Below are 25,470 nucleotides of genomic sequence, written 5' to 3' on the forward strand. Positions count from 1 at the left end.
GATTGATTTGGAGGAAAATTGTAGATAGGAAGTTAGTAATGATGTAAGTTTTTCATGTAGTACTATCATATCTGTACGCCCCTTGAGGATACATATCAGGAAATGGATGATGATGCAAAATATATAATTTGAAACAGTGTGACCTAAATCAAAATTAAATTGCTTCTTACCTTTCTGCAATTGCTAAAGCTAATGCTTCCAATCTACTTCTTGTTGAGCCTGGAGTGCTTATTTGTGGAACTACTTGGCTAAGAAGCTTGTTTAATAGCTCTAAAACTTTTTCATGTTTCTTGAAAAAAATAAAGTTTCTTTTAAACTTAAAAACAATTTAATATTTTAATATTTAGAATAAAATGTTAAGAATTTGTATATCAATTACAAAAATGTCAAATTCATAAGACAGGAACTTCATCTATTCAAATAGTATTGTAGATCACATGGTGTGTGCATAACATAAATATTAACAATACAAGAATACTCTTTAACCAAGAATGCATGTATTAAGTGTGAGAGAGAATTCTATTTCATAAAAAAAAAAAAACATAAGAGAGAAAACTCATAGTATAATGCACTTTGTGGTATTTAAAAAAAAAAAAATTGAAATTTAGTAATATTTCACTAGTTTTCTAACTGGCATCTTCAGAGCACAAATAATAACTGAAAAGCACAAAGCAATTCAACTGAAGCAATTGGAAACAATTCAAATGTAACTGAAACTAATATTCCAATAGGGTGCCACTTCTGAGCTGGATAACTATAAAGTTAATTTGGAGAAGTCCAATTACCTTGTCTTAGAATGACCATCTCCCAAATCTTCAGCAAATTAATGCTACCGTATTTGTCAAGGTTGGCTGAGTGCTTCTTAGCTGATGCTGATTCCAAAAATAGTCTCCAGACCGATGGTATCTGTTATGTAATAACAATTATGTTTCATTTAATCCTATGTGACAGAGTATCCAGAACATGGCTTGGCAATCCTGACTTACCACACAGATGATCACAGATGTAATTTATGTTCTTTAAGACGGATATTATCTGATCTACCAGTTAATGGTAGATCAGTAAAACTATTCCTATCCTATTTATTAAAATAGGATAAATTTTAATGTTATAATTTGCTGAGTTATCAGAAAAGATAACTCAGCAAATATGATCTTCATGCTACATTCAAACCATTTCTTCAGCTTGCCACTTTCATCCATTCTCCCAAAGCTCAAATTTATCCTATTACTAATCCTTGTACAAAGTTCCTTATGCCTGCAATTTAGTCTATTTTGAACATACTGTGGATCATAATAAATTTATAATAAAATTAGTTTAATCCTTTTTCCAAGTGTGAGCAAACAAAGTTTGCGCCTGAACGTATCTTCAGGACTGGGGTAAGGTGGTACAACACCTGGACAACTCGTTGCAAAGGTGGAGCAAGCTAACATCACTCCTACCTCAGTATCTCCCCTATAATGCAAAACACATCTCCTTGCGGATATGTCTAATGTTATGCATTAAGGGAAGGGCCACTACCCAGACTAGTTTCGACCTTTATTGAGGTCTCTTCAGTGGGAGCCAAGCCCAAGTGGAGATACCAGCCAGAAGCATTAGCAGGTCATCTCTACCTATAGGAGTTGCCAAATGGTGTGCCACCCTTTTTTAATAAATTACTCTGGATTTAGAGAAAGACGTTGAAAGTTCATTTTTCACTTGGTTGGAGTATAATAAAATTAGTTTAATCCTTCCTTCCCTTAATGCATAACATTAGACATATCCGCAAGGAGATGTGTTTTGCATTATAGGGGAGATACTGAGATAGGAGTGTTGGTATCTTGCTCCACCTTTGCAACAAGTTACCCTGGTGTTGTACCACCTTACCCCAGTCCTGAAGATACTTTCAGGCGCAAACTTTGTTTGCTCACACTTGGAAAAAGGATTAAACTAATTTTATTATACTCTAACCAAGTGAAAAATGAACTTTCAATAATAAATTTAGTTTAATCCTTTATCCAAGTGTAAGCAAACAAAGTTTGCACCTGAAGTATCTTCAGGACTGAGGCAACGCGTGATAAAGGTGGACCAAGCTCTCATCACTACTTGTCTTAATATCTCCCATAATGCAAAGCACATCTCCTTGTGGACATGTATAATGCTATGCATTAAGGGAAGGGCCACTACCCAGAGGTGGTGATACTAAGGTGGAAGTAATGGAGAAGTCATATTTATCTATACGAGTTGCCAAAAGGTGTCTCACCTTATTAAATTACTCTGGATTTAGAGAAAGATGTTGGAAGTTTTTTCCCACTTGGTTAGACTATAATAAATTTAATTTAATCCTTTATCCAAGTGTAAGCAAACAAAGTTTGTGCCTGAAGTACCTTCAGGACTGATATAGTGATGAGAGCTTGGTCCACCTTTACCACGAGTTGCCTCAGTCCTGAAGATACTTCAGGCGCAAACTTTGTTTGCTTACACTTGGATAAAGGATTAAACTAAATTTATTATAGTCTAACCAAGTGGGAAAAAACTTCCAACATACTGTAGATCAGTTAACATCTGCCTTGAAAAACCCAAAAATTACATCCACAATCATTTGTATGGTAAGTCAGGACTTCCAGACCATGCTCTGGATACTCTGTCACATAGGATTAAATGAAATATAATTGTTATTACATAGCAGTTACAATAGGTCTGAGAGACTATTTTTGGAATCAGCATCAGCTATGAAGCACTCAGCCAACCTCGACAAATATGGTTGCATCAATTTGCTGAAGATATGGGAGACAGTCATTCTAAGACCAGGTAATTGAACATCTCCAAATTAACTTTATAGTTATCTGGCCCAGAGAGGGAGCCTTGTTTGGACATTAATTTTGTTTCAATTACATTTAAATTGTTGCCAATTCTGCAGTTGAGTGCCTTATGCTTGTCAGTTACTCTGAAGATGCTAATTAGAAAACCAGCAAAATATTAGTAAGTTTCAATAAATTAATTTAATTGTTTCATCTGGTGTTGTTAATACCATGAGACACTAGTATGAATAATCAACAATACTTAAGTCTTTCAATATACATCTGAACTAAGGTAAGATAGTGGTCAGCAAATTATGATATCATCATAAAGAGCCAAAACATTTTTAACATGCAGAAAGAAACATTCTAAGTTTGCATGAGGTAAATGCATTGAAATCCTTAAATTTAAATGGAAATACAGTAATCAAAAAAGCATCCAGAAAAGACAATACATGAACCTATGTCACAAATATCAATCAATAAAAAGATTTGCCAAATTTGTTAGAGATGTTGGAACATTCTCCAGAATTCTAGATTTCTTCAACTGTTAATTCCATGTCTTCAGTCCTCTGAAAGCCAGGAACTTGAAAACATGTATTTCCAGTTGAACGTTAAGTGGAGCAGACAATGCATGATTGGCGCAACCAATTCTGAGGTATTCTTTCAGTACGGCAAGTATCCACCAATGTATGTCAATAAGATGTATATGTATATTATATTTTAAGTATATCTATTCAAGAAGTGTTTGATATCAATTCTATATATGAGAGGAAGAACCTATAGCAAATCAGTTTGTGTGTGGTGTGTGTGGAGTGCAGCTGATGGTTGGGAAAGAAGAAGAAACCTATTGACAATTTTCCTAAAAGGTTGGAGAATGTAGTTGGTGAAGAACACTTCATGAGAAGACTGTTACAGAGGTGGACATAATAAAAGAGGAAAAGGAAAAGTAGGTTCAGCGTATTTGTAGTTGTACTGAAAAAAGGATGCTTGCAGCTACTGTTCTTGTATTAACAGGCTCAACAGAAAATGGAGGGATGATGGTGGCAGTTCAGAAGTAACTGTAGAAAAGACACCTGAAACAGTGCAGCTGTAAAACAAGATAAAGTGAGTTTGAGAGAGGAGAGATAATTTATAAGCCAAATTGCTCTCTTCTCTGAATAGCATCAAGAAATTTAGAAAGGTTTATTTGAATCTCTTATTATGCTATTAAAATATGAAATATTGGATATAACTAAATGCTTGTTAAAATGTAATGAGAGAATTAAAAGGATAAATTTATATAATTTTTATAAATGGCAAAAAATTTAGCACAGAATGCTATTTTCTGTGCATTGCTCATAATTCTACTCTGCTTATTTTGACTAATTAATCACAATAAACAGAGCAGAACATGTTTGCATTTAAGTATAATGATGAAGCATGTGATCTGATCTATGATATTAATAGGTAGTAAGCCAGATATAACATGGCTGGCACTAGAGTTCAACAGATCATAAAGAGATTACAAAGATGTACATTAATTTAAAAAATAATAATTACAGCAATGCTGGATTTAATAAACCCACATTTCCATGACTGGAAAACCCAGGGCAATTATTCCTATTTAAATTCAATTTGTAGAGCAGAGCTTCACGACTTTCTTTTCCAAGGCTTTCTCATTAAGCAACAACTTGTGTGTAGAACTTCTGGTTTTGTTCTACTGAACTCTGTCTGGTAGAGATAGCACATGGTGAGCAAGACCGAACTGTAATTTTGGTGTTCTATCATTCAAATAAATACCAAACTTGTCTGTCACTAAGAGACCAAAGCAAGATACCTGTATGCTCCTGTATAAGACATTGGAACTGTCAATAGGAGAATGTAGGGATAAAAATTAACTTAACTTACATATAAAAAAAAATGTGTGTGTGCTTTGTTTGACAGAAGTGCTTATAAATCGAACCAAATTTCATTAAATTCACATTTTATTCTAATGGTTATCGTATCTACTCCATGCATAAAATAATGAGAAACTTTAAACACTGTTCTCTACTACCCAAAGAAGTTATATACAAAGTTTCTGTTCCACATGTCAGAGATGCTTCAGAAACAGATTTATACACACTGAGAAACTACATGTCTCCATTTGCTAATAATCTTCACTTTGAAGATTATTTCCTTCCTGTGTTCTATTAGACATCCTGGTATGATGTAAATCACATATGAAGTGGTACAGCTCAGCTATTAGCATGCAAAGCAATCTTATTATACTATTTTTGTACAGCTACTGACAGAAATGAAATAAATGACTTTTATTTTATTTTTTTTTACTTTCCAGAAATTTATTGACAAGAACTTGAAAAAATATCCTTACTAATTCTTTAATAATGTTTGGAAGTTAAAGTGGTGGAATAAGTATTTCTGCTTTCTCTCTCTCCAACTAATTAGCCATGAGTTTAAATATCACTTTGAGATACAATGTTTGTAGAAATAAAAGAATTCCATCACAGATCATCACTGAATGACCACCTTGAGTGGCGTGAAAAAAATTATATGTGAACGCTAGAGCAGAGTTTTGCAATTAACTATCCCATAGCCTACCCCCATCTACCATGGGTTTGAGTTCATAAGTTGGGCTCAAATAAATAAATAAATATATATATATATATATATATAAAGAACAATAATAGTATTGTTTTTGTATATGACTTTTAAATATTTCATGGTCTTTTTGATTATGTACTGAAGAGAAACATCAGCATTTAAGAGCTTATTAAAAGTAAAATAAAAAAAAAATTCATGTGCCAAAGAATGCTTTTCCTCTTGTTGCACTCACATAGGTTGCAAAACCACCATTTAATGTGTAATACTTTAAAGCTGAAATACCCCCCCCCCCCACACACACACACATTTATCCATGTTTTTGCTTTCGTGGTTTCAGTTACCTGCGGTGAACTTCAGTCCAAAAATATTACATGGAAAATTTCAGAAATAAACAATTCATAAGTTTTAAATTGCACGCTGTTCTGAGCAGCATGATGAAATCTTGTGCCATCCTGCCCGGAATCATCCCTTTTTCCAGCATATCCATGTTGTGCTGTATACACTAGCCGCCCGTTAGTCACGTAGTAGTAGCTGTCTCGGTTATTAGATCAACTGTCACAGTATCACAGTGTTTGTGTTCAAGTAACCATTATTTTACTTAATAATGGCCTCAAAGTAGTGATGCCAGCAATTCAGATATGCTAAAGAGAAGCCTTAAAGTGTTTCCTTTAAGTGAAAAGGTAAACGTTCTCAACTTCATAAGGAAAGAAAAAAAAAATCCTATGCTGAGATTGCTAAGATTCCATTCACATAACTTTTATTACAATATAGTTATAATTATTCTATTTTATTATTAGTTATTGCTGTTAATCTCTTGGGGTGCTTAAGGGTCAAAGCTGTATAACTGAGAGGAGACCTCCACATCGCCTTTAAACTGACCATGGCTTCTGACCTAATGTCCAATCCTCACCTTCTGAACGAACAAGGATGGGCTGGCAATTTGAGATTTAGCCGACCAAATTATAATTCTTATTGGCTTAAACCAAATTATAAAATGATGGTACAACATGACAAAATTTCATGCCGCCTCGGACGTCGCCCGTTTAAACAAGTCCCCTGTTGTTTTCAGCGGGGAACCAGGGTGAACAGCAAAAAGTCAGCTACTGGAACAAATCTGAAAAAACACCTAAACTCAACGTCATCAGAGTTAAAGATCGGTACTATCAACATAAGATGCCTGAAGAGCAAAGAAATGGAGCTAGCTGAGGAATTAGATAAGTACCAGATCGACATAATAGGGGTGACTGAAACAAAAAAGACAAAACTGGCGAGATCTTTCTGAGCAATAAATGAAAAGAAGGAGTAGTCATTGTATTCAACACTAAATATGAAGCTAATTTTCTTGAATGGCAGGCAATCTCAAGTAGAGTGATGTGGGCAAATATGAGAATGGGAAACTGGACAATGAGACTAATTTGTGCCTATGGTCCCGCAGAAGGTTCTACTAAGGTAGAAGTGGAGGAATTTTTTGATGCTTTAGAAAAAGCAACTGACACAATGAAAAAGGAAAAGTTGGTCCTTGTAGGGGATCTAAATAGCAGAGTAGGAAATAATTGTTAGACATACAAAAATATATTGGGAAAATTTGGAGAAAAGAGCAAAGCTAATAATAATGGCAAATATTTGTTGGATTTCTGCTCAGGGAAAGGACTGGTTATTACTAACACGATGTTCCAACATAAAAATGTGTACAAATTCAATGGAGAGAAGAAGTAAGAAATAAGAAAACTCTCATTGACTATGTTATTGTTGATACTGATGTTTTCTCCCTGGTGCAGGACACTAGAGTGTACAGAGGATTTGAAATTGGAAGTGATCACTATTTAGTCTTGAGCAGGATAAAATTGATTTTCATATTGAAAAGAATAACATGTAAGAAAGTTTTAAAGCGAATAAAAATTGAACAGCTCTCAGATGTAAACTGTAGACTAAAATACACAAAGATTATTGAAGAAAAAATGAAAGGGTTTGAGAACAGGAACCAAACCTTGGAGATTCAGTGGCAAGCCTTGAAGAAAATCCTAATTGATTCAGCGAGAGAGGCATGTGGTGAGGTTGTCTGCAAGGATAGAAAAATCAGAACTCCATGGTGGACACAAGAGGTTAAAGAGGCAGTGAAGGAAAAGAAGAAAGCATATCAAAAGTTCCTGGCAAATAAGTCTACTTGTAATCTTATAGAATACAGAGACAAATGTAAGAAAGCTAAACACTGTGTAAAAATTTGCTAAACAAAAGTCATGGGAAGACTTTGGTAAGAACATAGAAAATAAATATCAAGAAGGTGGCAAGATATTCTGGAGGTTGTTGAAGAAGTTCAGAAAAGGAGGAAAGAATGTTGTAAAAGGAGTTAGAGATGATAAAGGAAACATGAAAACTGGAGAAAAAGATATCCTTGACGTATGGAGTAATTACTTCGAAAAATTGCTAAATGAAACAAGCAGTAATAGCACAGAGGTAAAAAACACTCAACACGCATACATTCAGCAGCACATATCCATTCTTGAAGTAGAAAAAGCCATCAAAGGCGTGAAATGTGAAAAGGCAGCGGGAATAGATGATATTCATATCCAGAAATGCTCAAGTATGGAGGTATAAAAGTCTTAGTGGCTGCACTGCATAGTTCAGAAGGCCTAGACAGAGGGACGAATTCCCGATAATTGGAGTAGAACTCTCATATATAAAAAGGGAAATAAAATTAAATGTGAGAATTAGAGAGGTATTTCCGTTCTGAGTGTTCCTGGTAAGATATATGCAAGTATACTTGAGAAACGGTTCAGAAGAATTGTAGAAGAAAAGCTTGGTGAAGAAAAAGCTGGATTCCGGCCAAATAGAGGCTGTCAGGATCAGATCTTCACTTTACGACAAAAGTGGAGAAATCATGGGAATATAACAAAGATATCTATTTGAGTTTTGTAGATCTGGAAAAGGCATACGATAAGGTGCCAAGAGAGAAGCTATTCAATACGCTACAGTTATATGGTGTCAATGGAGCATTATATCAATACTTAGTCTTTATTTGAGTTGTAAGTCAGCAGTTAGAATTGAAGGAAGTACAGGAAGATGGTTTAATGTTAAATCTGGTAAGGCAAATATGCACATTATCCCATCTTTTTTTCATTATCTATATGGATCACATTATGAAGTGGTATTAAACCTGATATCAAAATTGGAGATGTTAATCTCAGCTCTTTACTTTATGCAGATGATGTTATGCTACTAACTAAATCCGCTACAAGTCTGCAAGATTCCTTGACCAAATTGATTAACTGTTGTAATAGATATGGTATGAATTCTCCGTTCACAATGAAAATGGGCAGAATCGTTGAAAATTTCTACTGCATTGTGAACGGAGAATCTGTGGAACAAGTAAAACATATCAGCTACTTAGGCACGATTTTAGTGAAGATGGTAAATTAAATATGGAAATAGACAACAGAATCAATAAAGCTGGTATAGTAGTAAGTCAATAATAAATTCATATGGAATAAGAGAGAAATTAGTCAGAACGCTAAATTAGCTGTATATAAGACAGTGTTCAAACTAGTTTTAACTTATGGATCTGAGAGCTAGGTCAGAAGAAAAACACTTGACCGAAGACTAGAGACCGCAGATATGAGAGTCCTGAGAAAGATTACAGGCGTGAACTGATGTCATCAATGGCAATATCATATTAAAAATGAGGATATTAGGAAAGAACTTGACATTGTCAGCATCCAGGAATGTGTTAGCAGAGCTAATCTCAGGTGGTATGGTCATTTAAACAGAATGGGTGAGGAAAGATTGGCAAAACAAGTGTTCTCTGCCAGGTTGGCAGGAAAACGACCCAGAGGAAGACCAAGATATAAGTGGTTTGATAGGGTACAAAGTGCCTTAGACGACAGAAATATAAGATCTGATAATATTGGAGTCTTGACAAGTAACAGACTGATCTGGAAGAAAATTGTAGATAGAAAGTTAGTAATGATGTAAATGTTTCATGTAGTACTATCATATCCTGTACACCCCTTGAGGGTACATGGCAGGAATTTGATGATGATGATGTCAATCTCTTACTGCCTAATTTATAAATTAAACTTTATCATAAGTGTGTATGTATGTATAGGAAAAAACACAGTATATATAGGGTTTGGTACTATCTGCAGTTTCAGGTATCAGATAAGAGGGAGGGAGACTAGTGTACCTTTTCTGTGATAATTTTCTATAAATGTAATCATTGTTAGGATAGTTTTCATAACAATTTTACACACACACAAAAATTATTTCATGTATTAGCAAATTTGTAAAAATAAGCCCACCTAATGCAGATCACATATTTGATATGTGATCAAATATGGTCATATTTATGTGCAACGTACGTGGGTAGTCGAAAAGTTCTCAGCCTCAACCATAAATGGCAACACTATCGGCAAGATTTTTTTTTTTTTTCTAAGTTGGTACATCTGTCATAAGCATTAATGTGAAATTGCAACTCATTCTATCAAGTAGTTTTTTTTATACAGCTGTCAGAAGCCAAAGTGTTGTCTGTATTCCTTGAAATGGATAAAATTCAGTATCGTGCAGTTATAAAATTCTTTGTAAAAGAAGGTTTAACAGCAAAAGAAATTCATTCAAAGTTCATAAAAGTTTATGGGCATTCTTCTCCTTCGTTTTTGACAATTAAGAAATGGGCTGAGACTATAGACATTTCAAAAGAACATGTAGGATACAGTCTGCATGAAGAATTGCAAATGAAAAAGTTTTGCACAAGATGGGTGCCATGCAGATCAAAAACACACTTGCATGAAAATTTCTGGCCAGTGCTTGGAGCGTTTTAACAAGAATAAAACTGATTTTGTGCATCGATTTATTACTATGGATGAGACTTGGACTCACCAGTACACACACACAGAATCCAAAGAGCAGTGAAAACAGTGGACAGAAGCCGGATGTTCTGTGCCAAAGAAGACACAGTTGGTTCCATCAACAGGAAAGGTCATGGCATCAGTGTTTTGGAATGCTAAAGGCATTTTGTTTATTAATTATCTTGAAAAGGGTAAAACAATAACCAGGGAATATTATTTCGATCTTTTAACCAGACTAGATGAAAAAATTCGTGAGAAAAGACTCAGTTTGCAGAAGAAAAAAATCATCTTTCATCAGGACAATGCACCTGCCCACAAAGGTGTTTTGGCAATGGGAAAATTAAGGGATCTGCACTATGAATTGTTGGAACATCCATCCCATTCCCCAGATTTGGCTCCTTCTGACTTCTATCTCTTCCGAAAACTAAAATTCTTCTTTGCTGGTCAGCTTTTCTTCGAATCAAGTGGTGCTTGCAGCTGTACAGGGGTATTTTGCAGATCTTACTGAGAATCACTACAAGGATGGGATAATGGCGCTGGAGCATCGCTGGAATAAATGTATTAGTCTTAAGGGAGATTATGTTGAAAAATAAAAATAATTTTGAAATTATAAATTCATTTTTTCATTGCTAGGCCAAGAACTTTTCGACCGCCCACGTACAGGTCAAGATAAACCTGTTAAAGCATATGTTTATAGATCTAAGAAACATCAATAAGCATTTGAATTACAGCTTTAGAAATAGTATAAAATGACATTAAGTAAAAAAAAGGCTACTATAAATGAAATGAAATTTCTTACCTGTGCTAAATCATAAAGTTTAACTGCATCCTCATACTGTCCTTTATTTTCGCTATCAGATGATACCATCTCAATAACTTTTTCTGTATCTCCATGAAATTTATCAATAAGTCCAGGCTAGAAAACAATTATGTTTAACAAGTTACAAAAAAAAAATAAAAATAAAAATAAATAAAATAAACTAAAATAAAAAGCCAACAATATACAGCTCTAAGAAAGCATATTTTACATATCCTACTTATATATATATATTTAATATTAATTCACAATATAGGAACAAAACAACCAATGACTTTATTAAGCTATTGGTATTTCATTAGATTCAACATCAGTAACCTCTGACCACAAAACAAATGAACAACACGAGACACTGCATCAAGTAACTATAGAAAAATTCAAATTTTTAAAGGAAAAAGAGAAATAGTCTCATGGTGCTTCAAACATTAAAAGTAGTGTATGAAATATGCATTATATGAAATAGAGAAAACAGAAAAGAGTCTTCCAAATGCTATAGAAAAGACTTCCAAATTTTGCAAGATATTAGTGTGCTTCATTGCTTCTAAAATACCAAGATTATGGAGAAAATGCTTCACAGCTGATACTAATCCCAAAACACAAATTCTCAGATTTCTAATGGCAGCTATATGGTATTGCTCTTTACTTTCTTCTAATCCTGAAAAGTCTCCAAAGCATAGCCTTACTTTCCAAAACAATGATATATTTCTCTCTTCGAGATGATTTTAATAGCTCTTTTGAGACCGCTCGTAAAGTTTGAGTCTTTACGAGCGGTTTTAATGAGGTCCTTGCAGTGTTCAATTCGATACATTTTTTGGCTGTCGGTCAACTTGTGGGGAACAAATCATGAATTCAATTTACGAAGGCCCAAACTCTCAGTCAAAATGTTGTGCACAGTTGATTTTGGAATCACCAATTCATCTTCAATCAATCTCACGGACTATTTGAGGTTTTCTTTGATGAAATCATGCACTTTTTGGATGTTAACTTCGCTCAGTCCAGTTTTTGGACAGTTCAGCTTTTCGTCGTCTTCAAGCACCTCACGACCACTTTGAAATCACTTAAATCACTCGTAAACTTGAGTAAGGGATAAACATTCATCACTGGATGCTTTTTGAAGCATTTGATGCATTTTGGTAAAACTTTTACTAAGTTTAACACAAAAGTCAATCAGCTCTCTGTTTGAAACTCATTTTCCGACCATTCGTCAAAACACACTGTCACTCTTGGCACTATAACTTGGCTTCTAATGAAAGTTGCCGCTTTCAACAACAAAAAGATAAAACAAGTTGTGCCACTAGTTTCTTCTATTTTTGAAAAGTTCGGTTTCTTTTTGGACAGAAGGGTGTACAAAAGAAATGTCAGAATGGCATCCAAAGGGACATGTGGCAAACTGGCATCTACAAATTTTCCCAACATATTCTAAATTGAATCAGCTGGAGTTTGGATTACTTGATTGTGGAGATGATCCAACCATTGAAATATATTATTTCTCAAAGGCATAGATTCTTGGTCGATAGTCAAGTTTCGATTAGAAATGCATAGCAGAAATAGAGCAAAGAACATTGATCAGCACCCGAGAGGTGAAAGACAGGATACAAAGGATGTTCAATATTCTATTGCATTTATTCCTTAACTAATGTATATTAGTAAGAATTTTTTTCTGTTGAATATGAGTCCAAGAATTTTGACTTAGCTCTGTGATCAGGATGAATAACAATATAATATTTGTGACAAAAGCATGTACAAATAATCTTCTGAGGTGAAAACTTTCTGAATCTGTTTACAAACTTCCAGGAAAAAGGAGGACTAGTGGCACTTGCTGCAGCTGTCTTTCTATAATCTTCATATTACATGAACGACAAAGGATTGCTGTTATCAGCATAGAGGCCATTGTGTATGGCTGGAGTAAAAGATTGGAAGGTTCAATCAGATATATATTTTTTTAAATAAAAAGAAGAAGGTATTCTTTTCAAAATCAAAGTTTTGTAGGCCTTTTAATATGCTTCTGTGTCATACACATCTTTCTTTCTGATACCAGGTGCTCAGTTTTTAAGAACATCCCTAATGGACATTTCACTCTGATTCTTTTTATTTTTTTAAATTAAACTCTGATTAAATGATTTCAATGTTGAAAGATTTTTCAAACGCTAGAATGAGTCTTGGAAAAACATTATTGCTCTCAAGAAAGCATAAAATATGACCACTGACCAATTTTTAACTGGTTATAATTTTGGATCCCAACCTGGCTTTAGAAAGGCAACCAATGCCTCTTGCCAGGAATCCAGAAACTGATCTTCAAAAAAGAACAGTTAATTCATGGAATATGGAAGTTGTTTTACCATTTTATAATGGATATCATTTAGTCTTACAGCACTTGCTTAAGACAGAAGTGGAGCATTTTAAGTTTTTTTCAGAACGGCTTGTTGTGGTGTTCTGGACTATTTGAAAAGATAATCTAGTGTTTTTCTTCCTTTCTTTAGAGGGTCAAGAATTCAGTTGAGTAGTAAAACATCTCCTCCAAGAGTATCTGTGACTGTTTTGGGATAAGCAAATAGACATCCTATTATGTACCAAGAATGAGAGTGGATGGATGAGTGATATATCTGCTCTTCATTTTCCAGATCCCTTTTGCATTAGCTAATATGCTTATGGAAGATGCAAACTGTATTCAAGATTCTTTTTAGCTCTGACAAAGATATCAATTTCCTGTCCTAGTGGATGATAGCAAAATGCATTTGATTTCAGGCATGTATGCAAAAGCAAAGTGGTTTATACTTCTGCAAGAGGACATTCATTTTGTTTTGGTAAAATCAGTCACAAATAATTTATGCAGTGAATATTTTTGTGTAGCAGATCTGTTTGCCTTCTATTAGATGAGAACTTGCTTTTATGTCTTGAATTTACTTTTTTTTTTGTAGAACTATAAAAAAAAAACCCAGTGTTTGTGTATAATTCCTGCTGAAAAATATTTCAAATATTATCAAATTAGTCTCTATTTTGGATATTAAGGAAATGTATCATTTTGATTCAGGATTACTGAAAGATCTAGAGGCATTTCTTTATACAGTGCTCTTGCCTCTCTCTCTTTTTAAGTAAGTTCTCATTTAGTAGAATCATTTTTATAATAAAGAATTTTAAAATTATGGAGTTCAAAAGAAAAGAATAGCCAATAAATGAAGTTATTATTCTTTTCTCTTGTTACTGGGGTATTGTTGAGTAATGCAATTTTTGTTATCTGTGTTTCTCCAATTAATTCACACTGAGAAGTAGACACAGAAGTACTACACTTTAAATCATGAATAATAAAGTTATAAGGATGAATAACAGTGTTAAGACAAAGAAGAATATCTCATGTTAAGAAGATGAAACTTACCCTAACAACACTTAAGTGGGAAGCCCTCGTATGCTGAGAAGGTGATAGTAACAAAAAATATCCAGAATTCACGTCATAACAGCTGATATAATTAATGCACTCTAGCAAGTATAGGTAAGATCATAATGACTGTGTATGTTATAAATGTGAGATGGCAGAAGAGCCATAGATGTTTTGCATTCCTTTTGGATTTTTTTTTGTTACTATCACCTTCTTAGCATACGAGGACTTCGCTTTCCACTTAAGTGTTATTAGAGTAAGTTTCCTCTTCTTGACATGAGATATTTTTCTCTGTCTTAACACTGTTATTCATCCTTATAACTTTATTATTCAAGATTTAAAGTGAAAATTACTTCTGTGTCTATTTTTCAGCGTGAATTAATGAGAGAAACACAGATAACAAAAATCTTATTACTCAACAAGACCCCAGTAACAAAAGAAAATAATAACTAATAACCTCATATATTGGCTATTCTTTTCTTTTGAACTCTATATTTTTAATAAAGCTTATTTCATTATTTTAAAAATACTCACCCTCCTGCAAGCATCTGATTCCATTTTACCAAGAAGCATTTCAAACTAAAGGAGAAAAGGGGAAAAAATATTACATATATGCTATAACAAATCAGTGTAAATATAAATATATTATATGAAAACAGACTTTGAAATACTAAGATTTTTCTCCAACTACTATCAGAATACAAGTGCAGTAGTTCAATATAAAAATATCACAACAAAAACTTTGAGCACACATAAATCCTGATATTTGGAATATTCTAGAGAGGATCACAGACAACTTTGCAAAGGATGCATTATTTAAGAACAAAGAAAAAACTAATAGTGAAATTTCAAGGACTGAAACAACCAGAAAAGCAACAGACAATCCGGATGTCATGCTTAGAGGAGCAGCCAATTGCAAACCAACGATATAAGGAGCAGTCAATCACAAACAAACAAAGTAAAAAGCAATCAACTACCAATGGACTACGACCAAGTTGTCAACACATCCAGCTACAACCTTACTGAAGGAGAACTCTCGCGAAAAAAAGGCTTGAACTACACCATTGCACCAAGGTCAGTAAACAAACTAGATTTCGTTTACCATATTGAAACAGGTCTAAAATCCCTCCCCTCCAATATATAGCCAATAAAACACAAATGGAAACATCATGCATGCTAAATTCCAATGAACAGCTAATTTGCAATTTAACCAAAGCAGAAAAATTAACCCTTAAATTCTTAAGAAATAACCAAGACATCAATATTACCAAAGCGGATAAAGGCAATGCTACTGTCATCCTTGCTTAGACAGCATACCTGGAAAAAATGAACCAACTACAATCCAACTATCCAACTACAACCCACATCAAAAAGAAAACAGAATTAATCAAGTCAGTGATCACGTGGCCAGAGGAAACAAAAAACTAATACTGCATTATGCCCACGCTCCCAGAATTTATGGCCTGCCAAAAATACACAAAACAAAACAAACACACCACTATAACCAGTTAAAGGAATCAATAGCCCCAATTATCAATTAGTCAAGAAACTAGCAGCTACACTCAAGGAGTTGGTAGGTCATTCCCAACGATATAAGGAGCAGCCAATCACAAACAAAGTAAAAAGCAATCAACTACCAATGGACTACAGCCAAGTTATCAATGCATCCATTTTTATATAGCGGGGGGGGGGGGGGGGGGCTGCTACATAAAAAATATACAACACTTCATAAACAAAATTAAAAAACATGACACTCAATGACAAAGATTTATTAGTCAGCTTTGACATAACTGCCTTTTTCACTAATGTCCCTATCAATGATACTATTCTTCTCATACAGAACATATTTCTGCCTGATATTACAGCCCTCTTTGCCACGTACTTCGCGCTGGGTATTTCATGTGGCAAAATAATTTTTACCTATAAAGAGAAGGTACGGCCATGGGCACTCCAAAAGTTTCATCAAATAACTGTTTCACATTAGGTGATAATAATGAATAAAAAAAATTAAGCTACAAGCAGGTAATGATCACTATCTAGCGTGATCACGTGCATACACTATCTAGTGTGTGCTATGCCACTAAACATATAGTGCACAGATGTGTGAACTAGATATTTTATGAGAGAGGGGTCCAGACAGTGTAAATATCATGCCCTGTTTCTTGTTTCACTGTTGTGGATATTTTAACACTTCAGATGACTGTAAACATTCTGGAGAAGAAATTGTAATATATGTGGACTCCAAAGTAAAAATATGTATTAATGTAATGTAATGCAAGTATTTAACCAGACAGAACAACTCAATAGTAAAATATGTTTATTTAGAGACTCAATTTTAGGCTTTCAATTCAATGCCACAATACTTCATTTTGGATTCTGTTGTTGCTGTCAATCCTGTGTCTTCTGTTTTTCTTTACATCATTGAAATCTTCTGACATGCATAATGTAGGACATGACCTGCCTTCATGTCCTACATTACACATCCCACAGATGCAGGTGATCTTGTGAATGTCATGTCTAATTAGTAGTAGTAGATGAAGTTGGAAGCCTAAGAAGATTAGAAATCAGTGAAGGAAAAAGACAACTTTAATGCCCTGTTGATGCAGCAACTTTGAAATCTGGTCCATGAATGACCAAATACAAGGGAAAACTAACACCTCTCTGAATTTTTTTTTTTTTTGGGGATGCTCCCTAGACAGCCTGAAATTTCAGGCTGTCTAGGGAGCTGACATGTAGACTGAGAATAATGGAGAAAGAATCTGCAGAAAAGGAGACAGACAATGTTATGGTCAGACCTGCCAAGAGGGTAAGCTAACATCAGAGTATTTGGAGGGGGGGGGGAACTGATTAAGAAAGATTCCAAGGTGTTGGGAGAATGATGATTATCTAGAATTCTAGTGAACCGAAGAACAATTTGTGTTAAGTCATTGCTGACAGCAAACAGTGGATTCTTTTCCAGAATAATCTGGGGAAGCCAGTCTGAACTCTGTGGATGTTGAAACTGTCAAGGATGATCATCTTACTTACTATTAATGAAACTAGACTGGATGTGATTTACTTTAAAAGAAATAGTCAAATAAGTAGAAGTTAGAAGAATGCTAGAGGTAGCAAATGAAGGCAAGAAATCTTGAGCAAAAGCAGATCATATAAAGGGGATTTCAGGTCTGATAATATTTGGCAGGGGATATCAGACCTAACAAATGCACAAGTCCCACCCTTCTTATGAACAGCATCATGGAAGATGTAATAAGAAAAGTTTAGGTTAGATGTTGCAAAGGATGCGAGTTGTGGTTCGGTGATGAATAGCCTATCAGATTTGGATGTCTGCAGATAGTGGTATACATCATTGATGTTGATGGAATTAAGACTTAAGATATTGGTAAAGTCAACCTGAAAATTTTCAATGTTTGTGGTGTGTTTTGGATTTTATACATTTTTGGTGCATTTTTGATATTTTGTAGTGGATTTTGTGGAATTTTTTTTAACAGCAGTGACTCAAGAATTTATAAATTTTTTTTATTAAATTTTTATTTTAATACTTAGAAAAGTATTATTTTTCATTACGTATTCTACTATATACTTTGTAGCATGTATTCAATAAAGTAATACCTCCGTCCTAGTCACTAGGATGTCCTAGTGACTAGGACGAAATATAGGAAGTATTAAATTCTATTTTAATTCTTTTTGAGTGTTGTAAAAAATCCATTAAGCCTCCAACATGATGTCCTCACAGCACTTAAGCCTCTACACACGTATTCTAATCATCCATGGAGAAGAATTAGCACGCAAATCCAAGCAATACGGTAAGTCAAAACTACGACTATCTAGGCAACTAAATAGGCTGGCCTTTTTAAAACGATGTCGGGATACAAGAGTGATACCAAACTGCGTTAAAATGAAGATCAATTTCCATTCCAAAAAAGCACTTCATATATATAACCGTGCCAGCCAGGCATTACTCCGCGAGCAAATCGCCTCTACACGTGCTACCCTCGCAGTGACGAACGCCGCCATTGGCTCCTTACATTCAGAGCTTTCCACCGTTCTTAACCCTGAACTTTGGTCGATTCTCTCTGGCATTTCGGAAACTTCTGCACAGAGAGAATTCCAAAAAATAAAAAATAAAGACATCAAGAAATATAGCAACCTTGTGAAAAACAAACCACAACCACAAATTCAACCGCTCCAGACAGTAATAAACCTCTCTTCCAAAAGGCTCAACGACGATGCCGTCAGCACCCTTTGCCTCAGCCGTAATTTTGCCGTCACTCTGAAGGAAGTGCCGGTGCTTGATGTAATGGTGAACATCGAACGTGGAATCGGTCGCTTATGGAGATAGCTAACAACATCAGACTTGACGTAGCCAACATCCTCGCGCATTCTTCGCCGCCAAAAAATAATTTATCATATGCCCAACGCACGGCTCTCCTGAAACTACGTAAAGAAAAAAGTATCGTCATCACCAGAGTGGATAAGGGTAATGCCATAGTCGTTCTTAATACCAGTGAATACAATCGTAAAATGAACATTATCCTCCGCGATCGCGCTACCTACATCCCACTAGAACACGACCCCACAAAAACACAAGTTAAGAAACTAAAAATCTTACTCAAAAAAGTATCTTCCTGGCCCCCTGACATCACGAAAAAACTTAAACCTTTCCGCTCCCGTCCCCCCCGAATATACGGTTTACCAAAAATCCACAAACCCAATTCCCCACTCAGGCCTATAGTAGATGCCACCAATGCACCTTGCTATAGACTATCTAAACAGCTGGCCAACTCTCTGATCCCCCTCACCGGAAGGTCCCCTTCCTATATAAAAAACTCTACCCACTTTAAAGCCCTCACAGAAAATTTAACCTTGAATAAGACAGACATATTGGTAAGCTTTGATATCTCCTCTTTGTTTACCAATATTCCCTTAATTGACACCTTATCTATCTTAGAAAAGGTTTTTCCCTCTGACATCTTAGATCTCTTTTCCTTTGCCATTAACTCTGGGTATTTCTCTTGGAACAACAAAATCTACAAGCAGATAGAGGGAACTGCCACGGGTTCCCCCCCTCTCACCCCCCCTTGCCAATTTCTATATGGAAGATTTCTAAAAACGAGCCATAGACTCAGCCCCACTCAAACCTTCTATCTGGCTAAGATATGTAGATGATGTGTTCTCTATTTGGCCTCATGGCCCAGACACGTTAGACTCCTTCCTCAGTCATCTCAATAGTCTACATCCAAGAATCCAGTTCACTATGGAAAAGGAAAAGAACAATTGTTTACCCTTCCTAGACACCTTAGTCACACGCCTGCCTAATGATACACTTACCTTCACCGTATACAGAAAACCCACACACACAGGCAGATACATTCACAAACTCTCCCACCACCACCCCTCTCAACAATATGGCATTATTAAAACTCTTACCAAGAGAGCCCACAATCTTTGTTCCAGTGGAACCGCCCTCACTAATGAGCTTAACCACATACACAGCACTTTCCTCTCCAATGGCTACAGTGATCACAGTATCAAAAAAATAATCAATTCCTCCCCCTCCCCCATTCCCCTTCCGTCTCGTCAACAAGAATTTAAAAATGCCATCACCATACCCTACATCCGTGGCACATCGGAAAAAATAGCCAAGATACTAAAACAATACAATCTACACACAGCATACAAGCCCCACCGCAAACTGGCTACCCTTATCCGTTCTACGAAAGATCAGCTCCCTCCTCTCTCTCTGCCTGGAGTTTACAAAGTACCCTGTTCCTGTAAGCTGGCGTACTTTGGACAGACAGGCAGATCAGCATCCATCCGTCTAGAGGAACACAAGTCTTACATCTTCAAACACAACTATGGCCATTCAGGCTTGGCTGACCATGTTTTGGACACCACCCACAGGGTATCATGGAAGAAAACCACCATGCTCCACCACAGCAAATTCAAGAAAGAGAGACTTTTCTTAGAAGCAGCAGCAGCTCTCAAAAACCAACCAAATCTCAATAAATACGGTTGCATTAAGCTTCCGAAGATTTGGGAAACACTCATCACCAGAGTTCCCACCTTACATTCCAGGCCACCTACTACTGCCCTTAGAGGGCGCTCTACCTAGATAGGACTTTAGTGTCACCCACGTGGTTGGGCTTAGTATTGTTTGTTATTTGTGTATATGTTACATTAATTGTTTTTGTAATCCCCGTAGATGTCCTAGTGACTAGGACGAAATATAGGAAGTGTTAAATTCTATTTTAATTCTTTTTGAGTGTTGTAAAAAATCCATTAAGCCTCCAACATGATGTCCTCACAGCACTTAAGCCTCTACACACGTAAGTAACTTGGTCCATCCATTAGCCAATGTTGAAGTCTTTATCTCCTTCCAAGTGGCAGCAAAGATGGTGGACTTGATGTTGTATGCGTGCAAATTTTGAAGTGTTCTGGCTCCTCTTGTATCTTCTTTGGGATCGTTTTCATTCTCCAAGACACCATAACCTCTTCAAGAAACTTCTCATATAACCTCTTGCAGGCAACAATACTCTCTGGTCTATAGGCTGTATTATAGAAATGTATTATAGATACATTTTATTCTTCCATTCCTACTAAACAACTTCTCAGCATTAGGATGGACTGATGCATTATCAAGAAGTAAAACAGCTTTTACATCTTCAGGAGAGATTTTCAGGACGTCTTCTTGGTAGTTTTGCACTTCAGGTATGAAGTAATTGAAAAACCAGTCGGAAAAAATGTCACTTGTAAACCAGGCATCCCTTGAGCTGGAATTGATGACGGGCAACTGGTTCATAACATTCTTCAAAGTGTGAGGATTTTGTGTTTTTCCAACTACCATCGGCTTGAGGCGATGTGTGACATCAGCATTGGCACAAAGTAGGGCTGAAATATGCTCCTTGTTTAATTCGCAGCCAGGCATGCTAATCTCATGCTTGTTCGCAAGGGTATTTTCAGGAACAGAATGATAAAACAGACCAGTCTCATCTGCATTGTAAACTTGAAACAAAATAAGACTCAGATTCAATTTCATTGATGTATTTTATGAAGGGCTCAAATGTTCAATATCTGTGTTCAGTGCTTCATGACATGTTTGCCTGTTAGTAATGCCATGCCGTTTACGAAAGCACCAAAGCCCCCCATTACTTGCCGGGAACTGTATGCCCATGTGTTGTGCAAGTTTTTCAGCAGCCGACCTTATTTCAACACCACAAACAACAATGCCACTAGACCACTGTTTAACGAACCACTTGTAAACTCCTAAATTCTTATGCTTGGCTAACTTCACGTTTCTTATCCACCACAGTGAAACCACTTTCAGAGCTCTCAATGCTATATTTTAGTAAAAACCGAGTAAGTTATTTTTGTGTATGTCCGAAACTGTTTGCTTTTTCACCCCGTAAAGTTCACGAACACAAGCAACAGATGCACAACTTTCTAACTTACTTATTAACTCAAGTTTCTGTGCTATCGTCAAGTTTACTGATTTTCTTTTAACCCCAGACATATTAACTGATATTAATAATGATTAATAACGTTCAACTAAAAATTAATCCAGCAACAGCCTAAACGTCACGTGTTTTGCACTAGCAACTCTACTGACTATGCTGCCGATGCTACTGAACCAAAGCACATGCACATGCTTGAACTATTACGAGCATGCATGAAATATCATGAATATACACAAATGTATCCAAAGATGCAATTTATAGGCATTGCCCAAACGCTTCCGATTTGTCAAATTTTTTCTAGCAAATTTATACAGTTCAGAATCCTTTCTTTAATGTTAAACGGTGATCAGCATTCATTTTTGAAATTATGGATTCTACAACCGTGTTAAAATAACTCTTTTTTTATCTTTCTTTTAACCCCAGACATATTAACTGATATTAATAATGATTAATAACAGTTTAACTAAAAATTAATCCAGCAACAGCCTAAACGTCACATATTTTGCACTAGCAACGCTACTGAACCAAAGCTTGTCTTGTATATTTATGTATGCTCCAAATGATGATCTTGATATGAAGATCAAAACATCGGGATAATAAAAAGAGTTATTTTAACATGGTTGTAGAATCCATAATTTCAAAAATTATACAGTTCAGAGTTTATCCTATCTCCTGCTGATTTGCCATTTTTTATTTTACTTAGGTTATTATTCTTCAATTCTTTCATTGTTATTATATTATTTAAAGCATTTTGTAAGTTATTGGTGTAATTTTTTTTATGTTAGTCTTATCTGTCCAAAGATCTGTGAAGTAATCCAACAATTCTTTTACATTTATTTCGCAATTTATATTTCCAGTTTCTTTTATATCTGCATTTGTGTGTTTCAGTATTTTATACGCAATGGGTCTGGTCTTATTTTGTATGTCACTTTCCAGATATGATAGAAATAATTTTTCCTGGCTTTCTCTGTCTCTCTTTCTGGTTTCTCTTTCGGCTATGCTCATCTTTTTTTTATATTCAATTCCATCTTGTTTTTTTCTCATTATTTCTCATTATTAGATATTCAATGTCAGCTCTTTGCTTTATGCGGACGATGTTATACTTCTACTAAATAAATCTGTTACAAGTCTACAAGATTCCCTGACTAAAATGAATAACTGTTGTAATAGATATGGTATGAAGGTCAGCAATAAAAAGACAAAGACAATGAAAATAGGTAGAATCATTGAAAATGTCAACTGCGTTGTGAACGGAGAACCTGTGGAACAAGTAAAACATTTCAGCTACTTAGGCACGATTTTTACTGAAGATGGTAAATTAAATATGGAAATAGACAACAGAATCAACAAAGCTGTTATGGTAGGAAGTCAACTGAATAAATTTATATGGAATAAGAGAGAAATTAGTCAGAAAACTAAATTAGCTGTATACAAGACAGTGTTCAAACTAGTTTTAACTTATGGATCTGAGAGCTAGGTCAGAAGAAAAACACTTGACCGAAGACTAGAGACCGCAGATATGATAGTCCTGAGAAAGATTAGAGGCATGAACAGATGGCATCAATGGCAATATCATATTAAAAATGAGGATATTAGGAAAGAACTTGACGTTGTCAGCATCCAGGAATGCGTTAGCAGAGCTAATCTCAGGTGGTATGGTCACTTAAACAGAATGGGCAAGGAAAGATTAGCAAAACAAGTGTTCTCTTCCAGGTTGGCAGGAAAACAACCCAGAGGAAGACCAAGATATAGGTGAATTGATACAGTACAAAGTGCCTTAGACGATAGAAATATAAGATCTGATAATGTTGGAGTCTTGACAAGTAACAGACTGATTTGGAGGAAAATTTTAGATAGGAAGTTAGTAATGATGTAAATTTTTCATGTAGTACTATCATATCCTGTACACCCTTTGAGGGTACATGTCAGGAATTTGATGATGATATTATGCTAGAAAAAAACTGATCAAGTTAGGGATCTTGGAGTTTTAGTAACTAGAAAGTTGAAGTTCAAAGGCTATATAGCAAAAGACTGCAAATATAACTCAGAGGATAATTGCAATGCTGAAATGAACTCTGACACAAAGATAAGGATGTCATTTTGCCTCTTTACAAAGCCTTGATAACACTTCACTTGGACAATTGTGTGAAGGTCTGTTATCTTTTTTTTTCCCCCTCGATGATTCTGATACAGTGAAGAGAGTGCAAAGGAGTGTGTTAAAAATTATATCAGGAATGTGGAATACTGATTATGAAGATGGATTTAGAATTTGTAGACTTCAAACAGGAGAAAGAGGGATGATATGATTGAAACTTAGAAACTTTTGAAAGGGTAATATAGATTTCAGTAGATGAAATTTTTCATTTTATGCAGGGTGGGAAAAGTACAACAAGGCATCCTTGGAAGCTGAGAATGAATGTTAATAACACACATCTTTTCATCTGCATAAATGTTCTTTCCATTTCTCTCTGCATTCCTTGATATATTTATTTAAACTATAACAACTTAGCTTTTTTCTAATGTCCTCATTTTTTATGGTCTAAATTTATGCATTTTTAACTGTTTTTAAAAATATAATTTCTGTTGCCTGTATTTTACTTTGCTATTTCATTTTAACATTCTACATTTCTAGGCCATATAACAGTGGGAATGTCCATTACAAAATTTAAATAAAGCTTCTCATCTTGTTTTTTCACTCTGTGTCCTTTTAATTGTTCCACAATTTGATACAGTGGACCTCGGTTGTTAAACGACTCTCATCTCGAACAAATCAGTTCCTGAACATATTTTCCAAACAAAAAACGCACTGTTTTCCGAACAGAATCTCTGTTCCCCAACAGGCAAACCAGCAACCATGCGCTGATATTACGGAGGGAGAGTGTCAGTTACGCCATAGCTCCAGCTCAGTGCAGACATCTGCTCGAATTTGGGTGCCTTTTCTTGATTTTAATTATTATTTTTTATAAATTATTATTAAATAAGCCACCATGGGGCCAAAGAAGGATAGTGATAGCAGCAAAGCGAAAAGAAAAGTTGTTAGAACCATGATAGAGGTTAAAAAAAAATCATATCCAAAATGAAAATGGCGTTCGTGTCTTGGATCTTGCTATGCAGTTCGGTATGGTGAAATCAACGATCTGTACAATACTCAAAAATAAAGAGGCGATCAATTTTCGTCTATATTTTATCTATTTATTGTGTAAGATTTTATGCATGAAGTACTGTTATAAAGGTTTAAATAAGCAATCATCTGGTGTTCAAGAACAGATTAATCCATTTTACACTAATTCTTATGGGAAAATGGTGTCAGTTTTCAAACAAATCGATTTCTGAACAGCCTTTAGGAACGAATTATGTTCGATAACTGAGGTTCCACTGTATTTTATTTTTTTCATCTATATCTCTGTCTTTTAGATGTTATTATGAAACCTCAAGAATAAAACCATGCCACCTGTTCTCTATGACTGACTATTATTGATTAATATTATCTCTACCTTTTAAATGCCATGATTCTTTGTTTTCCCTTTGTGACATCTTCAGATTGTACTGTTTGATTATATTCCAACTTCATTGGTCTTTCAATCTGATAACCAACCACTCATCCCCTTTCCTCCCCATCTAT

At 35.2% G+C, this 25,470-nt stretch overlaps 1 protein-coding gene across 3 annotated transcripts in view; it reads right to left on the reverse strand.

Moving 5' to 3' along the window:
• LOC150110190 (nuclear pore complex protein Nup93-like) overlaps positions 1–25,470 on the reverse strand; it is a 314,507-nt gene that overhangs the window by 37,615 nt on the left and 251,422 nt on the right. For all 3 annotated transcript variants that reach the window (XM_090392052.1, XM_090392041.1, XM_090392034.1), the window contains exons 18-20: positions 14,929–14,973; positions 11,004–11,120; positions 171–289 (exon numbers count right to left, since the gene is read on the reverse strand). In XM_090392052.1, coding sequence (XP_090248178.1) covers positions 171–289; positions 11,004–11,120; positions 14,929–14,973 — 281 coding nt within the window. The remainder of the gene's footprint in view (positions 1–170; positions 290–11,003; positions 11,121–14,928; positions 14,974–25,470) is intronic.

Source organism: Typopeltis vanoorti, chromosome 1, assembly GCF_054136105.1.
Source record: "Typopeltis vanoorti isolate ZY-2024b chromosome 1, IOZ_Tvanoo_1.0, whole genome shotgun sequence".
NCBI classification, from domain to species: domain Eukaryota; kingdom Metazoa; phylum Arthropoda; class Arachnida; order Uropygi; family Thelyphonidae; genus Typopeltis; species Typopeltis vanoorti.